Source organism: Scophthalmus maximus, chromosome 6 (assembly GCF_022379125.1).
Source record: "Scophthalmus maximus strain ysfricsl-2021 chromosome 6, ASM2237912v1, whole genome shotgun sequence".
Classification (NCBI taxonomy): Eukaryota; Metazoa; Chordata; class Actinopteri; order Pleuronectiformes; family Scophthalmidae; genus Scophthalmus; species Scophthalmus maximus.
In genome coordinates, this window is record NC_061520.1 from 16,650,114 (window position 1) to 16,666,444 (window position 16,331).

The 16,331-nt window shown below is 43.5% G+C and overlaps 4 protein-coding genes across 21 annotated transcripts in view; 1 reads left to right on the forward strand and 3 right to left on the reverse strand.

Annotated features, from left to right (window-relative positions):
* Positions 1–2,839, reverse strand: part of LOC118309879 (mitogen-activated protein kinase 14A) — a 19,158-nt gene extending 16,319 nt beyond the window's left edge. For both annotated transcript variants that reach the window (XM_035632471.2, XM_035632472.2), the window contains exon 1: positions 2,711–2,839. In XM_035632471.2, coding sequence (XP_035488364.1) covers positions 2,711–2,829 — 119 coding nt within the window. In that variant the 5' untranslated portion in view covers positions 2,830–2,839. The remainder of the gene's footprint in view (positions 1–2,710) is intronic.
* Positions 2,489–11,972, forward strand: LOC118309883 (protein FAM107B-like). 17 transcript variants are annotated; one of them, XM_047332822.1, is made up of 9 exons: positions 2,489–2,588; positions 8,049–8,135; positions 8,230–8,299; positions 8,557–8,636; positions 9,531–9,587; positions 10,068–10,098; positions 10,308–10,429; positions 11,203–11,347; positions 11,523–11,972. In XM_047332822.1, exons 2-9 carry the CDS (start codon positions 8,089–8,091, stop codon positions 11,622–11,624), a joined length of 654 nt encoding a protein of 217 aa, XP_047188778.1. In that variant the 5' UTR covers positions 2,489–2,588; positions 8,049–8,088; the 3' UTR covers positions 11,625–11,972. The 17 variants fall into 17 exon arrangements, with proteins under 17 accessions (XP_047188778.1, XP_047188781.1, XP_047188774.1 ...); XM_047332825.1 differs by having other exon boundaries at positions 8,233–8,299; XM_047332818.1 differs by lacking the exon at positions 2,489–2,588 and adding an exon at positions 3,178–3,318.
* On the reverse strand, positions 4,359–8,028 carry tmem167b (transmembrane protein 167B). Its single transcript, XM_035632501.2, has 3 exons — positions 7,881–8,028; positions 6,464–6,595; positions 4,359–5,813 (listed from the first exon to the last, which is right to left on the reverse strand). Exons 1-3 carry the CDS (start codon positions 7,888–7,890, stop codon positions 5,731–5,733), a joined length of 225 nt encoding a protein of 74 aa, XP_035488394.1. The 5' UTR covers positions 7,891–8,028; the 3' UTR covers positions 4,359–5,730.
* Positions 11,921–16,238, reverse strand: b3galt6 (UDP-Gal:betaGal beta 1,3-galactosyltransferase polypeptide 6). The gene is made up of 2 exons (XM_035632473.2): positions 15,723–16,238; positions 11,921–15,113 (listed from the first exon to the last, which is right to left on the reverse strand). The coding sequence occupies exon 2, from the start codon at positions 15,099–15,101 to the stop codon at positions 14,082–14,084; it is 1,020 nt and encodes a 339-aa protein (XP_035488366.1). The 5' UTR covers positions 15,102–15,113; positions 15,723–16,238; the 3' UTR covers positions 11,921–14,081.
* Positions 16,239–16,331: the final 93 nt, after the last annotated feature.

Below are 16,331 nucleotides of genomic sequence, written 5' to 3' on the forward strand. Positions count from 1 at the left end.
TTGCTGGTTTCAAGCGTAAGCCTCCAGTTTGTTTGCAGAGCTGACAAGTCGGTGCACATTTCTCGAAGGTTAATACCAGGTGCGTCAGCCAGAGCTTGTCACAATATTGCACCTTCTCACAAGATTAGCCTCATTGTACAACAAGGCAAAATATGTAATGGTACATACGGTGGTCTCTAAATAAATGCCACATAAAAGAAGGCAGGGGCACATGTAAGCATGAGACCAAGAATAAAAGCTTCAAAGGAAATGCATGTGCTGCTGGGTGCTGAAACCACAGAAGGAGAGCCGAGAGAAAAACTAACAGCTAAACGCACTCGTGAACGCTTGCACAACACACACAAAATGAGCAGAACCAAGTTTAAGTAATTAAAAAAGAGTACGAGAGATTCAAGTACGATGTGCAGTAAACACATTTTGAACTTAAGCTGGGCCTGTTCACAGAGAACTGTTTGTGTTTTCAATCTGAAGAAAACTGGTGCCCTCACAAATCAATAACATCATTAAATTCCATTGTGTTTTCGATAATGAGGGAAACACCCAAATAACAATTTAATGGATGTATGAGAAAAAGCAAGAAATCATTATGTTCCTAAATGAGTTCCATGCTCTGATCTGATCCTTTTTTTTGTAAAGTAGAGCAAAGGTCAGAAATAAGGAAAGAGGTTGTGTATTTTCCTCATAGGTCTTTTATAAGATAATTTTTCAAAAATCCACATAGTCCATGCTGAGACACTAAAGAGCATCCATGGCAGCAACAACAAAGACTCGGCTGTGGCTGAGCAACTGAGAGCAGGTGCCCGGCAGACCATATAACTGCCGTGACATGCTGGAGTAAGTGCTGCAGTGGATATTTATACTTTACAGATTCTCTACCTTCTAAAGGGGTTTTAATGATATCCTTCTGTTTGGACCGCTTTGCTTGCAGAATTTATTGTAAACTGTATAAGAAAAAGGTTTTTGATCACGTGGACGGCTCCTGGTCGGGGGATATCGGAGGAAAACACGGAAGAATTCCATCACAGGAAATGTTGAGAGCAGAGAAAGGAAGATGCAGTGGAGCTTTGCATACATATGAAAATTCTGAAGCATCAGGGCCAGACATAAAATTCATAATCCCGAATACACAGTTTTTATTGTGAAGCAGGTTTTGGACCTCACACACTAATACACCAATATAATTTCTATGCAAATAACTATCATATAGATTTCTATTATATAATATATATACAAATATAACATTTTATTTTATATTGTACAACAACTTTGCACATTATTGTATATAGTATTGTTATTGTAAATAGTGTTTGTTTTTGTTATATTTTCTGGCATAGTGTTTCTATTTTATCGATAGATAGATAGATAGATAGATAGATAGATAGATAGATAGATAGATAGATACTTTATTTATCCCAAGATGGGAAATTTCGGTGTTATTAACCTCAGATTCTGTTTCCATACTACTGTATTTTATGATCACACTTTCCCCTGTGCTGCTACACTTTGTGCTGCTGTGATCCTGAATTTCCCCTATCAATAAATCAATAATCGTTCATCTCATCTCATAATGTTTAATACATTTCAACTGCACTGGGATTTCCTTTCCCAAAGACAGTCTTGAGGACCATGGTTTACCGTTAACTCACTAATATTAGCAAGAAGAAATCCCGCACACAGGCGCACAACAGCTGGGGTGTGGAAGTGCGGTCGAAATGAACAGTGGAGCTATAACTGCTGGGAGATGTCATTCATGACTCTGTGATGAGTAAAAACGTGTCACAGCTGAGGCCACCACCTAACCTCGGGACCGTGAGTCATGGGTGCACCACAGCCGGAGAAAGGGTGACATCATTCTAGAGTCACCACCACCAACACCGTCGCTGCCTGGACGGGCTCCTATAGAAAGCTCTTACTGTGCACGAGAGGGGGGCCTACTTTCTGAACAGTCACGTGACCTTCTGGTACTCTGCAGGCTGCACCCAGCTAGAAAATGCATAATGCATGCGATGCACGGGTGTGCAAAACGCCAGGTTCTCGTTCTCGTTCTCGTGTGTGTGTGTGTGTGTGTGTGGCTGCAGTACGTTGGATTGTGTCACTATCGGTGTTGTTCACCCCTTCTGTGTATCGTGTGCACAGATCGTATCTCGCGAGGAGGCACCACTTTGGCTGACGATGCAAGTACGAGCACGCCGCTCGTCAGCTCGTCCTTCTCCACGAGACGCGCCGATAAAAAACATTTAAGACAAGGCAGCTAATTTGCACATTTAACGCCGGAGCGTGCGGGCGGGCGAAGGTCCGCGGCTACACCCTGCGTGTTTGCTGGAGCCTGGCGGTGGCCGCTGCAGGTGCTCGCGGGACGACAAATGTGCACAAAAACAAAAACACCCCCCCCCCCCCCCCCCCCCGCCCCGCCCCGCCACCACGCCGAGGAAACGCGAGCCAACCCGAAGCGTGCACGGTGCGCCCTCGCTCCGGAGCAGCCACGGTGTGGAAACATGTAAACAACAGGGGCACAAGTGATGTTCTCCTCTTCTGTCAGCGGCAGCGTTCACCGGACGATGAGCAGCTCGGACGGGCCTCTGTGGCTGGTGGGACGCCGCTTCACTCTTGTGCAATTTTGCAATTGTGCCGTGTGTGTGTGTGTGTGTGTGTGTGTGTGTGCGCGCGTGCGTGTGAGCGCGCCCGACAGGACTCTGCAACAACTGCTTACCATACTGTTCCGTACGCGCCGGAGCCGACGGGACAGAGGTTCTGGTAGCGCTCCGGGACCTCCCACACGGTTTTGTTGAGCTCGTGTCGGTAGAAAGTGGGTCTCTCCTTCTGCGACATTCCTGCGGATTCACCGGCCCCGCAGTGACAAAACAAGGCAGCGGAAACTTCTGCCCTCTCCCCTCTCCTCTCCTCCCCGTGTGGCACGACGTGGTGCGGTTACTCACTGCTGCTCCCCGCTGCAACTCGGAACAGAGACGGCCCCGGATAACGCTCGACTTCGGCCGCCCGGTCGTGCAAAACTCAGTGCAGTCGGGCAAGAGAATATCCCCACGCCACTCCGTGCACGTCTGCGCGACTTGGAGACAACTTCCTCCACACAACTCGCTCGGGTCAGGAAGCTTCAGTCTGGACGAGCGCTCGCTGGATTTTTCGCCCTGATCTATTCTCGCTCCGCGCTGGGCGTGCGTAACGGGAGCGTGCACGCCAATGCGCGCCGCCGACGCTAATTATTACAAGCATCTCGCGAGAGTTGAGTCTCAGCGAGGAGACCAGGGAATGAGGAGGGAATCACCGCCTGTCATGACTGGATGTTTACCTGCAGCTCAGGTACAGTACAGTCACAGCAGTGAAAGATATCTAATATTTAATATTAGCCATCTTTGACTTTGTTTTTACTGCTAAACTTCAATGATGCAAATCAAGGATGTTCCATTCTTGATGAACAGAAAGAACCTTTAATTTCAACTTGAAAAATAATATCACGTTTATTATGGCACATACCTCAATGAGGCGTGTGCCATCTTCTGTTCAAATCAGATGGATTAGTTGGATGGAAATTCCACTCTGCACTGAGAAATTAAAAGAGAAAATTACTTACCATTTTCTTTTGGTAACACACAAATGAATTACTCCCCCCCCCCCCCCCCAAAAAAAGGGCCCAACAGCTGATTAGTCAACATTTCAAATATCCCATTTTTTCATAGGAGAGATTTTGATATGTCACAGTAGGAAAAGCACAGGTGTAAATAAAAAAATGAAGGATGACTGAAGTCAATTTAGCCGCAACAGTTTCAGGTAGTGGTTCAGTGGGATACTTGAAAAAGAACCGAGCCAATGTTACTTACCACATGTGCTTCTCCTACTTCTGCATCTGCTGTGAAAAAAAGTCCAGGCTAAACAATGACATTGAAAAGAACCAGACAGGTGAGGGGGATACAATTTGCAAAGCACGAAATGTCCCTTGGTGCACAGTGGGATTAGAATGATAAAACAATGAAATGATAGTATGGTTGTAAATATGCAGGGTGCAGGTGGATTTCCAAAGCTGCAAATGTTTGTAACGAAGCCACCAGAACGTTTACAACACGTGTAAATGAGCTACAGGGTTCACTGGATGAGATGGCGCACAAATACTGTTGCCTTAGTGATTCTCCAGTTTTCTTATGGCCTGAATTTTAGGGGGGGGATAGGATCAAAATAATATTTTTAACTTTATTCCTTATGTCAAACACTGCCCGTTAGCAGATGTACGCAATTCCCACCATGATGCATGTTGTGGGCACCTCTATTAAATTAGTCAGCAGCAGGCCTTGCAGGCAAGTAAGGAGGTTGAATGTAGCAAAATACAGACATCTTGGAGAAAAATCTACATGAGAAAATGAGAGATGCTTTATTTTACAGCAAGACAGCAATGCCAAACATGAAGTCAAAGCTGCACATAAAAGAAATACAACTATCCAAGGAAATACCAAAATCAGAGTCCAAATCCTATTTCAATTGGTTTCTGGCAGACTTAAAAACTCCTGCTCTCTCAGTTCTGCAAAAATGACCGTGTTCAAAGATGATAAAGATCTATACACATGTGATAGACCCACGGTGATTACTTCAGATTTGCACTTGATTTAAAGGATGCTTTTCTATTTGTGTGTTCTGTTGATAAATGCCAAAAAAGCACAATTCCATCCAATGTGATTTGGGTTGTAAATCAATTAAAGATATAACAGTTGTTTTGTAAGGACAACAAACATAGAACGTGTCTGATCAAGGTTTTAATCTACACGGCATTGCACCCCCTCCCCAAAATAAAAAAAAACTAAAATTAATTTAGTAATAATAAATAAGGTGGCAGAATTAAACTCAGTAACGCTGAGAGATGGCATGAGTAGCACCATCCATATTTGGCAAGTCTGATACAGTTATCCAATTTTCACCAAATGTTGAGATATGCCTCTTTTAAAGTTATTACTCTGCCATAAAATTGTGACAGAAATGTCATTCCTATGTGACTTTATTCATGACATTCAAAACACATCTAGTATTAAATGCGAAAGTAAATGCAACATACACCAGAGTTGAATGTGTATTTGGAACCTTAAAAAGTAGGCCAAACAGCACTGTTGAGAAAAGTGAGCAGATCTAATAACAGTGAAACATGGTGTGTACAAGAAGATCTTCATATATTAGCTTTGTTTATCTTCCCCTCCACCCATGACAGAAGAAGTGATATAGAATAAAACATCACTGATGGCGAGCAGAAATGCTCATCTTCAATTTGATCAGACAATGTGTCTGACAAATCTCTAGTTGTTGGTCATATTTCTTCCAAATATATACAGCCAGGCTACTTTGGGGGTATGTACAGGAATATGGTACTGCACCACACTGCAACTCAATCCTGCATCCTTCAATATTAATAATTAAAGGGTGTGGATGGAGACAACACACTGTGTTACCCAAACATGTGACCAAATAGGCTCTCTTCTCTATAATAATTGAGGGGTAGATTAAGGATTCCCTTCATGTCTGTCGTGCACATACATTATCGAGGGAGGAGTTATGGACCCAGTCACCAAAAGGGGGCACCACTGGCTATTTTTCACATGGGTCCACAGAGAAACGGAGTTTCATCGGTCACTGAATCCTGAAAGTGTCCTGTGTCAAGGATTGTCACATGACCACTGCGATGTGTCCATCCCCATCCTGCACCCGTCCAGGCTCATCCAGTCCAGTCTGCCTCGATCATTTCAAAAAGACAACATAAAAAGCCATGGCCAGACAGGAAAGTGCCACAGCAATGTGGAGCCGCGTCCCGATCACTGCCGCTGAGGAAAGAGGAGGAGGATCAGGAGGAGGATTTAGGAAAACTGAAGGCAAATTACAAACACAGAGAACAAGGGAAGCATAGTAAATGATGTGAACAGGTTTGTATCACTGAGAGACACTACCTATCCCCCAGTGACACATATTTCCTTTTCTTTTGGTCACGCACACTGGTACATGAAAGTAAATATCAAATCAAGTTTACATCCATATTGTTTGAAGTTTGCAGAGCTTGTTGCCCGTTTACATAAGATCACTGCTCACGGACTGCCAACCAATTATTGACTTGCATACCTTTATTTGGAGATTGTAAAATCTTCTTTGGTTGGCTCTTAGTTCTACACGCTTCAGCCAATATGAAGTCATGTGGTTAAATTGGGTGTGACTGGGCAACAGACATACATTCTCGTTATATAACAAGACAGTCCATTACCATTTGACAAAAAATGCTCATTTTCAACAGTTGTTTGCTGCAGGATCTGTATTTAAATTTGCTTACAACTGTACACATAATTTGGATGGAAAGGCGGCATAATATAACGTGTTCTGATGACACCGAAATTAGTTCTTAGACCTGTGGCGTCTACTCTACAGGGATGTTTTGTGTAGGCGTGTGCTGAAGCAGCATGTTGTTATTTCATTACATATGTACCTTTGTAAAAGACGCCCCACACGCCTTTCTTCTCTGACAGCAGCCAGCTGTTGAGGCGAGGCACCTTTTTGAGGTACGCACAAGTGCAGACGAACAGCAGCCCGAACACCAGGATGCCGTCGAAAGAGTACACTGCAGAAGAGGGGAAGACAATGTCACACAGCACATGTCTGTCAGCAGGATGCTCAGCTCATTCAACATGTTCAAAAATACACAACAAAATCTGTTTGCAAAAACAACTATATGAAAATAGATTGCTCTTGATTGTGAAAATATGTTAGAGTTTACATACACTGCTCAACATTAACTTAGCGTATGTGAACCTCTAAACATGCTGACTACGGTCAATGGTAAAAAGATTCATAATGAAGAAATAACATAAGGCATGCCTTCTTGCTGGGGTACTTCAAAAGTCTCTTTGTCGGAAGAACAACAAAGAGACAAACTGAGACGATATCACGTAGAAAAAAAGGCAGCGACAAAAATTATTGTTAAGAGAAACTAAGGCGAAACAGGTGTGAAACAAGTATAAGGGTATACATCTCCATCAGTAACTTTAACTCCAATGAAACATTTCCATCGGTCACGTCCTGTACGTGCTTTGAGACAGAGTCACACCAAGAAGATCAAATATTCCTTTATTGATCCGCGTGGGGTAAAATGCAGGTATTACAGCAGCCCGGAGACAGAAGGAGTACAACATAAGAAAATATTGAACGGAATAAGAATAATGTGAAATGGCATAAAAAATAAAACTATATAGATAACTATTGTACCAAAAATACACACATTTGCAGGAGAACTGATGAACGGTCATCTCAAATGACAACGGTGTTTTGATTAGCAGCAAGACAGAGATTATAATCATAATCATAATAACAATGTTGAACTCATGTGGACTTTGGACTGATATTGCCACCGTTAGCAACACCAACACGTTTCCCTTTCACCCACACGTGTTCACGCTAGTGGACTTCACCACCGTCGGTCGTGTGTCCCCATCAGCAGGGGACGTGCACATCAAACAGGGGGCTGGTTCGTTTGATTCTTGCCTGTTGTTTTGCTCTCGCTAGCTGTCGGGCTCGTGCAACGATCGTCCTGGCAAATGCTAGTTGGCGACGCCGCCGTAGTGCAGCCACACTCCAATAGGACGTTAGTACAACGTGGAGGGTTTTGGGAGACGGGCGCTTTTCACCGAGGACGTCGAAGTGAATCTGTAACCGTCACGGAGAGAACGGACGTGACGCGGATAAATAGGAATTGGGTTTTTTTTTGTGGTGCTAAGCAACAGACTTGCCAGTGCTGCCCAGGGCCACGTCCACAGCTAACCTAGCCTTTAGCTTCACACGCCAGAAGTGGCGTCGACTCACAGGACCCGCTCCGCTGCCGACGCTCCTCGGCGACACAGTTCACCTACCGTTCGTCATGTTCCCCGCTGGCTCTGCGACGACGCTGCACGACCGCTTCTTTCTTTAGATCAGAGCTCCATCATGGAACGTGGAGTACAGAGGGATCAGTCGAGTCTACTTCGCAGTTGACATTTCCGGTTTCACTGACTTGCATTCTTCTTTTACGTGTTTGCTAGGTGTGTTGGTGTCCACCGCCCATGACTGCCCCCTGCTGGAATGTATGATGTACAGCTGCCTCTCCCTCACCTTATCCATAGAATCAGGTTATTAATGTGATAAACATTTGCACATTTCAAAAAATCTCAAACAACCGATACTTCTTACGTAAATACTCTTCCCATGAATACATTTTGCCAGCAGGACAAACTTCATCTCAGCGTGTTTACATGGAGAGACTATGAGGAAATTGGCCCCAGAGCACAGACAGGTAAAAGACACCCCTAGCCCCAGAATGTCTCTTTGTTGTCACTCTATGACAGTTTTTAGGTTTTAGGTCTTTTTGGTTCTTTCTTTTTCATAATGGTAATTTTCTGTCTTTTGTTGTTCTTCTGCCTCTGGGATTATTTTTACAAACCTCTACGGTCATTTTGAGTCTCTCTTTAGATGCTCTGTGATTGCTTTGTGTCTCTATGTGATCGTTTTGCATCACCCAGTGGTCATTTTGTGTCTTTTTTTCCAACTGAGCTCTATGGCTTGCAACAAGGTCACTTCAACAGAGGCTCTGTCCGAGGGGGCCTGTTCAGTCATCTATCCATGCTCATACGGTATGCAATGCCTTTTTTGGTTTTGGGATTTTCCCAAAGAATACATACAACACATCCAACATAGCAAAACTGAGACATATTTGGAAAATGAAAAACTAAATTGTTCATAAATATATTGATTTTAGGAAGGTCCAGGGAATCTGTGATTATGGCCAACACATACAGTGAGGACAATGAAGATTTGTAGTTATTTTTAAAAGCATGTATCTCTAACACACATACAGACATACAATTATAGACATAGTGCCAATGAGAATGCACTATGGACTAACCCATAAACTCATTGCAATATATATGTTCAGTAGATATCTATCAGTATATACAATTAATACAATGTGGGTTGCAGTTTCTTTTCACATTCGTGATTTGAAAAAATGTATCACCTATTTTGAATATTTTCAAACCCACTGGTCGGATGTAGACTCACACTTGCATTATGTTTTTATAATAGCATGATACCTGTATGCACATATACAATATAACAAACACTTGAACACACTTTGTCACAATGGCACATTAGGATCACATTAACTACATTTATACGTATCATTTTTTATAATTATATGTCTACATGTTAATCCATGTTACATGGATTCCCAGAGCAGAGATACAACAGCCAAGTGGGTTTTGTTATGTCTTGCAATTATGTTGCATTATCTTAATCTTTTCATCACATTATCTTAATCCCCCCATATGTTGTTTCCGCACCTGAGACAAAAGAAGATTCTCTCTTGGGGTGACAACGGTGGAACAAAGAGACGTAAAGCACTTAATAAGATTTGATCAAAGGAGAGTGTGGCACACCGGTTCAGATTAGCGTCACTGTAACTGTAGCTTGCTCTTCGTCTTGACAACAGAAGCGAGCCAATCCTTTTTTCGTTTTCACTTCTGCAGGAAAAAAAACTTCAGCGCGCGGTTTTCTCAACAATGCGTCTCCACCATTGCACACAGGTAAGACTGATTTTCATCCCTTTTATATGAGGACTAATACACATATAATTTGTAATAAATATATGTGTTAATTTAAAACATTTTTCTGTCTGGGCCACTGTTTGGATAATGCATATAGTTTGTTCTGTGCTCAGATGTTAAAGGACAGAAGATATATATATATATATATATATATATATATATATATGATATCTTATAATGTAATTTACTATTCATTTCAGCTACAAAATACTGAATACTGTGTTATTTTTGGACAGCAATGATTTATTTTCTCTTTTGTGTTGATGTGATATAAGCTAGAGTGAAGATTCCCAGTTGAGATTTTTTCTTTAATTAAAGTGTTAGTGGTTTGGCAGAATGGTCAGTGTGGAATTGTATGTTTTATGCTCTAAAAGCATATAAAGGATCTTTATATCTTTTTCAAATTTTTAAAGCAGATTTTGCAAATGGAAATGACTAAATTGTCTTCTGTTCATTCAGGTGTCACAAAAAATGGGTCTTCGAAATAGAGGTAAGATGCAATCACTTTTATATAGCTTTAGTGAATCTAATACATAAATCATAGTCCATCACCTTTAAAAAGCTACAATTAACATTTTTTACCCATTTACCCGTACTGTGTGATAAAGCGCTCACAGTGATATGTGGCCGTGTGTGCTGCATGGTCTTTGTATATGTCTGTCAGAGAGACATCACTGCTCGATGGTCCAACCTCACCAGGTGATCGAGACTCAACAACAGGAGGATGGTGACCTCATCAGGGCCCGGAAGCTGCCAAATCCCGTCCTGGCGTCTCACCAATGCAGAGCCCTTCACCAAGAGTTGCTCTTCTGCCACAGACGGTGAGAAAACGCTGAGCTCTGTAGGGAATGCATATGATCAGTTCACATAGGCAGCAGCTACATTCTGATCAATGTACAAATTAATCTAATATCTGTTAAGGGGCTTCTACTGTACCAGTGGTTACCTCGACTTGAAGCAGCAGATTTTGAGCATTTTCCTTGCCTTCTTGTGTCAGCTCTAAGAGGTCCCATTTTAGTAATTTCAGATTTCAACGTTTTCTGTTTCTCCATGTGACATTTGTGGTCAAGGGAAGTTTACACTGCTATCAGTAAAGCAGTGATAAATCCCCGGATCAGCATTTTTATTTGACCCCTGCCTCAGTCTCAGACTCCCCCTGTTCTGCTGACCGGGGCTGTGACCTGGGATAAGCGACATGCTTAGGTGGTGTTTAACACTGATTGAGTCAAAGTTGCAACGCCTCGCCAGAGATCAGAGCTAATCCCTCAACGGGGGGGGGCAAGTCCTCTCACTCTTGTGTCTGAGACAGCCGAAATACGAGCACAGAGAGCGGAGACCTTATCCTCCCCAGACCTCATCATCAGCAAGTTTCACAGCTACTTTCTACTGAAACACACCTGACTTCTGTGTATCTTTGTGCTGAATAAACCCTTTACATTCAAGTTTATGACAAATAACCAACAGCACCATTTGAAGCAATCGGTACTGAATGTAAATAAATAGAACTCCAGAGGAGGTTCTATTGAATTTTTGGTTGCTTATCTTAAAATAGAGATCTAACTTTCTGTCTGTATTTTTGTTCATGTGTCCTCAGAGGTCTCCTGCCGAAGAGAAAGTCGGAGCTGCAGCTTGTTCTGGAACACAAGCAGAGAGAGCAGCACAAGCAGGGGGAGCTGGCCCTCCACCCTCCCTCAGACTTTGAGGAGAAGCTCCGCGCAATGCAGCAGAGAATACAAGTCGTAAGTACCGTGAGCAAATATAGAAACCTACACCCAACCAAGAAAAAAAAACAGCTTTTGAAATTATCGAATACCTTTTGGGGTATGTGCGAGCACGCCTGCACATATTTGTGGATATGGATGAGGAGGATGGCAAAGCTAGAGCAAGAACCAACAGATGTCTCCTGTTTTGCAGTGTGAGCTGGAGGAGAAGAAAAGGAACGAGAGCCTACAGGACGTACCAGAGTTTGTCCGAGTGAGAGGAACTTTGAAGCACGTGCAAACTTTTTCATCGTGACAACCAGAGCTACTAGAACAGTTTCCCGTGCTATCGTCAAGTCATCTGGAGGATCAGAAAATGTATCATTTACAGTGTGCAGTATGAGATTTGTATTTCAGATAGGGAAGACCTCAAGTAATTAGTCCTATAGAATGTCCAACATTGCCAAGCATCAAAGAGTGGACTTGTGGACTTCACTTGTAAAGTTATATAGTGATGAAGTTTTCAAGGAATTTCTTTAAATCTGATGTTATCATTGTGAGCTGTGGAAAGATCATAGACAATATATAGAATGAGAATACAAGCGACAGGAGTACATATAAAATGTTTAATAAAACATCCGGGGAGGCTGACCATGTACATACAGACAAACACTGAAACATAAGTTAAATTGAATCAGAATCTGCTTGTGACCATGGAGAGAAAAACAACAGTCACAGGAATTAACTTGTGGCTCTTTTTGCAGGATTCCTCAACCGTTTGTCCTTTAACTCAAAACTGCTGTACACTCAGCCATTGGCATCACAGAGTGAGTTATGGTTGGAGAGTCTAACATCAGAAAATCATTCAATTATGATTTATGGACTGTTTAAAAAGTGACCAAGTGCCAGCTGCTGGAGTAGTGCCTGAGGCTATATCCACACTTGTACATTTCCATTTTAAAAAGCGTTACATAACAAACACAATCTCTGTCCGCATCAGAAATAAGCACACCCAAAAACACATTTCACTTGACGACTCGCGTACACTGGTGATGCATGCAGAGGTGTAAACAGGGAGCAGTTTGTAGTTTGATAGACTTTGCAGTGGGTTTCTGAGTTGCAGTAGATATCACGACAAGAAACAGCAATAGCTGAGAAGTAAGAGCTGGAATTTCTTTTCTTGGCCTGATGACGAGGTTGAACTGTTACAGAAAGCTAAGCGTTAGCAACACTTAATGTTCACTTTGCAGCTTGCATTCAAGTCATGAATGATGAGAACCAACAGTAAGCGAATGTGTGTGTGTGTGTATACACGTCATCATTTGCAAAAATCTCAATTTTAGAAGGAACTCCAGAGTAGTGTGGATGTCAGTGAACATAGCAAAGGTGATGCACTTTCAAATTAAACATATTGGTGTGGCGTTTACATTACTCTGGAGGTTTCAAAACCCTAAAGCCTAAAAACCCTGGGGTTGAGTTTTAGTCTGGACGGGAAGAAATGGTGAATTTTGGAAATTATGATTAAGTGTTGCCAACCCCTAAAAACTGTGCTTTAAAACAAAAACGCACAAGCGTGGATATGGCCTCAATCTGTTGTGTGCTGCAAAACAATTAAAATAAAACCAATTCACAAATAACTTCTCTGTAATCTCTGTGAAGTAAACATACCAACCAAACTGTGAAATGTCACTGTGGCGTTGAAAATGTAAATCAGAGACACAACAATGATGTAAATATCATCAGACTCCTCACGTAGGCTCCAGTATAATGAATAAGAAGGCCTGCTGAATAAAACACATTCAACCATTTTCTCTTACACACTCTGTGCAACTCCCTAAACTTTGTGTACCGTTGACTGTAAACATTAAAAAGTGAACATGTCTTTCTCCAGTAATTATTTGAAATACACGTAATTCCCCCCAGACATGTTTATAAATACAAATTCTACTCAGAAGCAGCAACCCCATCCACTGTGCCTCAGTACCAGTGTGTTGTGTTTGCTGAAGAATAAATTAATAATAAATAAATACAAATTAAAATGTAGACATCATGGCACTGTGGTACCTTCCTCTATCTACTACACATAACATAAAAACTTCTCATATAGTTTTCGAAAAACATTTAGCAAGAGGTCCAGCAGAAGAAGTACAGACATGTGAGAGAAGGAGGCCACCGACATGGACAACTGGTGCCAAGGAGATCACTGACATTATCGTGGGTGCAAATAACAAGGCCAAAAGGAATTTACAGGTCAACAAAGACGTAAGTTGGGAGTTAGCTTCCGATTTAAAGGTTAAGGGATAATATTTCTCAGCCAACTATTAACCATTTTGTGACGGAACGACTTTTTTTTTGGTGCTTGACTTCAAAGTAAAAGCTGTTGCACTGTTTAAAATCCCATTCGTGTGGAGGTTGATTTGAAATAAATGTTGATTTGATCCATACATCCACCTCTTTAAGAATTATGAATCCTCTAATCTGTTTTGACAAAAAGGGCAATTTATCAGAAAAACATAATTCACACCTGGTCTACATTAACATAGAGACTATTGAATGCTATTTTCAAATTTGTGGATACTGGATGCTCTGGCCTGGATGGAGTAAGCAATATGTGAAATTTAATTTTACAGCATCAATGCTTTTACTATGTTTCTGTTACACAAATTCAAATTATGTAACAATAGAGTATTGCTGACAAACATTATCCCTTAATTTCCCTGACTCAGATGATGCGAGTCCAAAGCCAACTTCAACCACGTGAGAAGGAAAAAAATTACGGAATGCCATCCTTCCTTTGGCAGCACTGTGAAGGGGGCACGCTCCAGTCGTACACGTAGGACAGCCGCAGCTTGACTTCCTCCTTGCAGAGCCTGCCGTCGCGCTGCAGAGTCTGGTGTTTCTCCAGCATGTCCTCCAAGCTCTGCTTATGTGTGATCAGATATTTGTTGTTGCAACCGCGCGACTTATACTCCGTGTCAAAGCGTGGGTCGTGCGTCCGCCGAACATCTACCGGTGCCAGCCAGGCACCCAGTGACACATCCTCACTCTGCCACGTTTTGAAGTAACCCGCATTGACATGCACATAACGCACCAGGTCAGCAGAGAGGATGTAGCCCCCACCCAGAGCGTAGGGCAGGTAGTAGTCACAAAGCTCCCAAGAGCTTTCCCGCCACTTGCCGGCCGTTTTCACTCGGCCTCTCCCCGAGAAGAAGCCCCAGTACAACCGGCTGGGCTCTTTCCCCTTCAGCTCCTCTTTCAGGAGGTCCAAGCGAGCAAACGTGTCATCGTCTGCTTTGAGGACAAACTTGAACTCCACATTCTGGTCCAGCCAGGAGTACATGTGGAGCAGCTTGAGTGTCAAGTTCTCATAAGAATCATGCAGGTCCGGCAGTAGGAGCAGGTCTTTGTGGCGCCCCTGCTCTGTGTTGAGGTTCTGAAGGTCGTCGTTGGAAAGCCCCTGAGTTCCGACCACAAACATGGCCAGAACATCAGAGTCCCGCTTGGCGAGCCAGGTGCTTCGGATGATGCTCCTCCGCTCTGTGTACTTTGGTCCGGTCGTGATGAGGATAACGAGAAACGCCGATAAGTCTTTGACGGTGGAGGGGGGGTTATGCTGCTCTGGACGGGATTGCAGAGCGATGGCGCGGGGGGCCAACCCTGGAGGGTCCGGGTGGCCCTGCTTCAAGGTCTCCGACGTACACTTGGCCAAGAAGACAAGGACTACGGCGAAGCTGCAAACCGTGCCGATGACCAGGGCTGTCTTGTGGCGGCACACCAGACGAAACAGATTCATGATTCCGTGTGTCTGCGGCGGGAAAAAAACACAAACGATTGTTGGTGTCAATGCAATTCAAATCATCAAGATGATCACCGAAGCACCAAAATTTGACTCAGTCAGCACCCAACGATTCGTGTGAGCGTCATAAGAAACCTTTGCATCGGGTGACTGAATGAGAACAAGCACACTTATAAATAGACAATTTTGCATTTGGAAGAATGGAAAATGTGCCTCAATGAAGGTGCAGTTAAGTAAACATGTTCACCTGAGCTCGCTTCACTATTGCGTTTCCAGACGTGACAGATGTAAACAAACACGTGTGAGCATCAGCGAAGATCGTGTGCGACAAAACAAGCCTTCGGATGGCTGATGGCACAGTCAATATTTGCAGGCATTAAGGTTGTTCATTTCTGCATGTGGATCACAGATGTTTGCCTTGGACGTCTGCAGCTGTTCGGAGCAGGTTAGCCAAGCAGCCTCGCCTCAGCAGCAGCAGCAGCACTGTGGCTTTTGCAGCACTGCTAATCTCAGCAGCCGGACTGTACACACTGTACACACTGTACACGCTGTACATACTGTACACGCTGTACACGCTGTACGCGTAGACAGATAAAGAGGGTTGTTTTTGTCAGTTACCTTACTGAGGGACAAGGAGCAGTCCCGTGGATGGTGCGGACAGAGCGGGCCACAGACCGACCGACAGCAGCAGCAGCTCCGCGGGGGCTAACGTTAGCTACCAAGACGAGACCCGGTGCGCACTTTGTGAGCTCGCTCCCTCTCGCAGGCTGCTCATATTGATCCACGCGGGAGACGGGGAGTTCCACGGCGTCTGGGCAGGTCAGTGACGAGTGGAGTGATATGGTCCAGCACGAGCGGGAGGCAGCTAGCGCATCGCCGTGTCCGCGTCTGGTGTCGGAGCGTTGAGACACATCGGGCTCTGTGCGCTGGCTTCTGTGTGTTCGTGACGGAAAACGAACCGGAAGTGAAGTCCCTGACGGAGGGGGGCTCACATAAACACTCGTGTGAACAAAGGGCTTTGCATGATTTGTATTGCTGTTATTATTAGTAGGGAAGCGTTTATAACATAAACAAGATGCAATTGACTAACTTATCAGAGAGGGCATCTGAAAATGGGACATAACATTCATCGGAGAGCACTTGGAGAACAGCTGCTGATTGGAGCCTGCGCATTAGTCAATTTACAGTGTCTGTCTACTATGCTGCATTTCACCCCACCACCCGAGG